Source organism: Malus sylvestris, chromosome 15, assembly GCF_916048215.2.
Source record: "Malus sylvestris chromosome 15, drMalSylv7.2, whole genome shotgun sequence".
Classification (NCBI taxonomy): domain Eukaryota; kingdom Viridiplantae; phylum Streptophyta; class Magnoliopsida; order Rosales; family Rosaceae; genus Malus; species Malus sylvestris.
The window spans coordinates 29098613-29103015 of NC_062274.1; the positions used below are offsets into that span (position 1 = coordinate 29098613).

Below are 4403 nucleotides of genomic sequence, written 5' to 3' on the forward strand. Positions count from 1 at the left end.
CATGCATGTCTTTAATCTTCACTCAGCATGTCCAAATACTACTTTTGAATCCAAATGCAGTGGATTGTAAAAACATGACATGGAAGTTGACGCACGGATGGCGAACCACTACTTAAAAAGCACTTTGTCTTCCCCTTGTCGTTAATGTTAATGTTAAAGTCAATGTCATTGAAGCCGTTAATGTTAATGTCAATGTCATTGAAGCTTCACCTTTCCCTCTCATAACTCACTCACAAGTAATCAAAACACTCGGTTCAAAAAGTGCTTCCTCTCTTTCTTTCTTCTACTCAAAGAAAAAAGAGTGCTTTCTTGCCCCTTGACCTTTTCACCTGCGAATTTGCCTTTTGCACTTTGCAGGCTAAAATCAGCAAACCGCTAATGCCATGAACAGTGAGCATCAGAAGATGAAGTGGAAATCAGCATTCACTAGTACTACTACATGGTGAAGACAAACTCATAAGAAAATACCCCGCCCAAGATCCAACTGTACACCGAAAACTTCAAACGTAAAAGTTAGACCAAATCGACCCCCACCCAAAGAAAACTAAAAGAACACATACAGTAAAAACGCTAATACAATTCGTGCAATTTTAGAACGAACATTTGAATTCGCAGAAAACAAACTAACACTTCATATGCTAAGAAGATCGGGCGGCAGTGACTGCGGTGGTGGCTGGTCTTTCGTGTCTTTTGACGTTGTACCTGGAGACTCCGATGCAGCAGTGGCAGGTGGAGGCGAGGACTCTGTGATGGCTGATTCCTCTACCAGTTTTGAGCCGGGCCCCTTTGGAAGCTCGGTCAGAATTTGAACCACTTCTCGCATTGTTGGACGTTCCACTGCTTGTTCTTCCACACACAGCATTGCCACGTAAAATACGTGCATAACCTCATGGAGAGGAACTGAAGGGAGTCTAGGGTCAAGGATTTTGAGGACTCCTTCCTTGTTTGAATCAGTCATTTTTCGCACCCATTGGACTATGTCCACTCCGTCCCCAAATTCACCAACCGGTTTCCTCCCGCTAACAAGTTCCAAGAGAACCACACCGAAGCTATAAACGTCGCTCTTCTCATCAACCTTCAATGTGTATGCATACTCTGCACAAACAAAAGCCATGTACAAATTAATTAAGGTGCTCAACCAGTTCAATTGTCATTTTTCTTGTTACAGTAAAAAGTCATTAAATTTCATGTACTTAAAAAGAAGCCTACCAACCACTATATCAAATTTTCAACAGATTAAATGCTTAATCAAGAGCTTATATGAAATTATGAAACCAAAAGTCAAATCTCACCAGATTACAAAGAAGCTTCTGCAAGAAATAAATGCAAAGACCTCACACATATAGTACATCTTTATTTGGAGTAAAGGAACTCAATTAAGACAAAAGATTAGGCAGTTAATACAGTTTTATACAGTAGTAAAATACTCGAAAATTCAAAGGTTGAGTGAATATATCATACCTGGAGCAATATATCCATATGAACCAGCAATTGCAGACATGCACTCGGACGTGCCAGAATCCTGCAGGAACTTGGCAAGCCCGAAATCAGCTACATGAGCTTCGAAATTAGAGTCGAGGAGGATGTTATTCGACTTCACGTCTCTGTGGACGATCAACGGTGAGCAGTCGTGGTGAAGATAGCAAAGCCCCTTTGCGGCTTCAATGGCAATTTTGTACCTTGTGTCCCAATGCAAGTGACCCCCTTTTTTGCCATGAAGAACTTCACCCAAGCTCCCATTGGGCATGTACTCATAAACCAAAAGATTTGTTTCGTGGTTTGAACAGAAACCCAATAATCGAACAATGTGTCTGTGTCGAATTCGACCAAGAGTTTGGATTTCGGCGTTGAATCCGTGGTCGTGGGAGGACCCTCTGCTCATTGCAGGGAGTCTTTTGACTGCCACACTGTCACCAGTAGGCATAGCTCCTTTGTACACAATCCCAGCCCCTCCTTTCCCAATAATGTTGTCCTCCTTCAACGAATCCAACACATCATCAACCGAGAAGTCCAAGCGTTGGAATGCAGTAAGTTTCCAAGCTCGGGAATCGCTTGCTCTCTTCAATGACCGGGCCTTGATTATTGCTGCAACCGCGAATATGATCGAGCACAGAAGCAACCCAATAACAAGCAATAGCTTCAGAGAAGCAGTGAGTGCACCTTTTACATGTGGTTGGTGAGTGCCATTGGCCACCCCGTCTTTGCAGGGAACCAAATAGGGACCGCAGAGGTCGGGGTTGCCCAAAAACGAAGTGTAATTGAAGTAACTGAACTGACCAGTGCCCGGAACCAAACCCGAAAGATTGTTATATGAAAAGTCCACGGATGTCAAGCTCTGCATTGTGGATATAGACGACGGAATGCTGCCAACAAGATGGTTTCTCGAAAGGTTGAGGTAGTTCAGTATCCTCATACCGGTAATCTCCTTCGGAATCTCGCCGGAGAGCTCGTTTCGGCTGAGATCGACAAATGTCAAGAGCTTGCATAGGCTGATTTCGGGGGTTATCGAACCCATGAACTTGTTGTGCTTGAAATCCATCTTGGATAGCTGCTGCAATCGCCCAATCTCCGGTGGGATTCGACCCGAGAACTTGTTCCCGTCGAGAAGAAGTTTCTGGACGCCGGAGAAGTTGCCGATGGTAGGTGGCAGGGACCCGGAAAGCCGGTTATTGGAAAGACTAATCTGGCCGAGATTCCCCGAGATTGTATCGGTCTCGGGAAACGAACCATCCAAGAGATTATCCTGCAACTCGACTTGGGTAAGCTTGGGCAGACCAAACAGACCTTTCGGAATCGACCCGTTGAGGAAGTTGTCGCCCATTCGGATCCGACTCAGCGAGTCACACCGGCCAAGCGACTCGGGAATCGGCCCGAAAAGGAAGTTGGAGAGAGTGATGAGGGTCTGGAGACTGTTCCCGAAACACATATCGGGAGGGAGAGTTCCGGTCAACTTGTTTGACGAAAGGTCGAGGATTTGAAGCTTCCCGTTTTTGCCCAAACCCTGAGGGATGCTGCCAGTGAAGTTGTTCTCCCAGAGCTGCAGAACCTGGAGCTCCGGCAAGTCGCCGATAAACTCCGGAATGGCGCCGTGGAGTCTGTTTCGGAAGAGATTCAAAAGGGTCAAGTTTTTGAGCTCCGAAAAGGAACCCGGAATCTCGCCTGTATACATATTGTTGGATAAGTCCATGGATTTCAGGCTCTTGAGGTAGCCCAGCTCGGGAGTCAACCACCCGGAAAGGGCATTGACCTGGAGAAACAGGGTGTCGACATTTTGCAGCCGACCCAGTTCCGGCGGGACCTCTCCGGTTAAGTTACAGTTGGCGGCGTCGAACCGGACGAGGTTGGATAAGTTTCCAATTTCGGGCGGTATTCCGCCTTCGTAGCTGTTGAAATAGCCGATGTAGAGCTCTTTCAAGGTGGTTAAGTTTCCGATTTCGGGAGGGATTGAACCGCCCAATTCGTTGCCGGAGACGGCTAGGTACTCGAGGAATGGGAAGCGGCCGAACTCGGGAGGGATCTGGCCAGAGAAGAAGTTTCCGCCCAAATGCAAATGGCGGAGGGAGGTCATGTGGGTGACGGAGACGGGGAGTTTGCCGGTGAGGTTGTTGTTGTAGAGGTCGAGGACGGTGAGGCGGGTGAGGTTGGAGAGCTGACGGGGGAAGGTGGTGTTGAAGACGTTGTTGGAGAGGTTGAGGAGGCGGAGGCCCGAGAGGGCTGAGATATCGGGCGGGATGGGACCCGAGAACTGGTTCTCGGCGAGGGTGAGGTTGGAGAGGAAGCGGAGGTGGGCGAGGTCAGGAGAAAGAGTGCCGGTGAGGTCGAGGCCGGAGAGGTCAAGGGAGGTCACGTAGCGGCGGGAGGAGTCGCAGGTAACGCCGGACCAAGTGCAGTGGCTGGTGGTGGGGGTCCAGGTGGAAAGGGCCGAGTTGGGGTCGGACGTTATGGAAGATTTGAGGGAGAGGAGGGCGCGGTAGTCGGACATTGCGCCCGCGGAGAGGGAGCGGTGGAGGTGGAGGAGGAAGAGGAGGAAAAGGAGCCGCATTTTTGGTGGTGTTTGGGCGGGCTGTGTGCGGAGGAGGGAAGAAAGGGGGGGGGAGTAGCTGGAGTGAGTGACTTTGTTCACTTCTTCAGTAAGTACAGAGGCGGGTGCGGTTTGTGGGACTGGTTTGTGTGATTTTATTGTCTTATTTTTAAATTTAAATAATTTTTTTTTTCCAGCAGGTCAATATATGGCTTTTTATTGGACTGGCAGTTTCTAACACGACTCAAAAATAATGGTTTCGGATCAACACGATAATTTATTGGATCATTATCATGTGATCCGTTAATAACGGGTTCTTAATGGGTATACACGCAGATAACACGTGGGTAACCTGTTTCGGCCTGTTAAGAAAAAATTTATT

General features: G+C 47.9%; 1 protein-coding gene across 1 annotated transcript; it reads right to left on the reverse strand.

Moving 5' to 3' along the window:
• Positions 1-405: 405 nt before the first annotated feature.
• On the reverse strand, positions 406-4157 carry LOC126605535 (leucine-rich repeat receptor-like serine/threonine-protein kinase BAM1). Its single transcript, XM_050272952.1, has 2 exons — positions 1462-4157; positions 406-1095 (listed from the first exon to the last, which is right to left on the reverse strand). The coding sequence occupies exons 1-2, from the start codon at positions 4040-4042 to the stop codon at positions 632-634; spliced, it is 3045 nt and encodes a 1014-aa protein (XP_050128909.1). The 5' UTR covers positions 4043-4157; the 3' UTR covers positions 406-631.
• Positions 4158-4403: the final 246 nt, after the last annotated feature.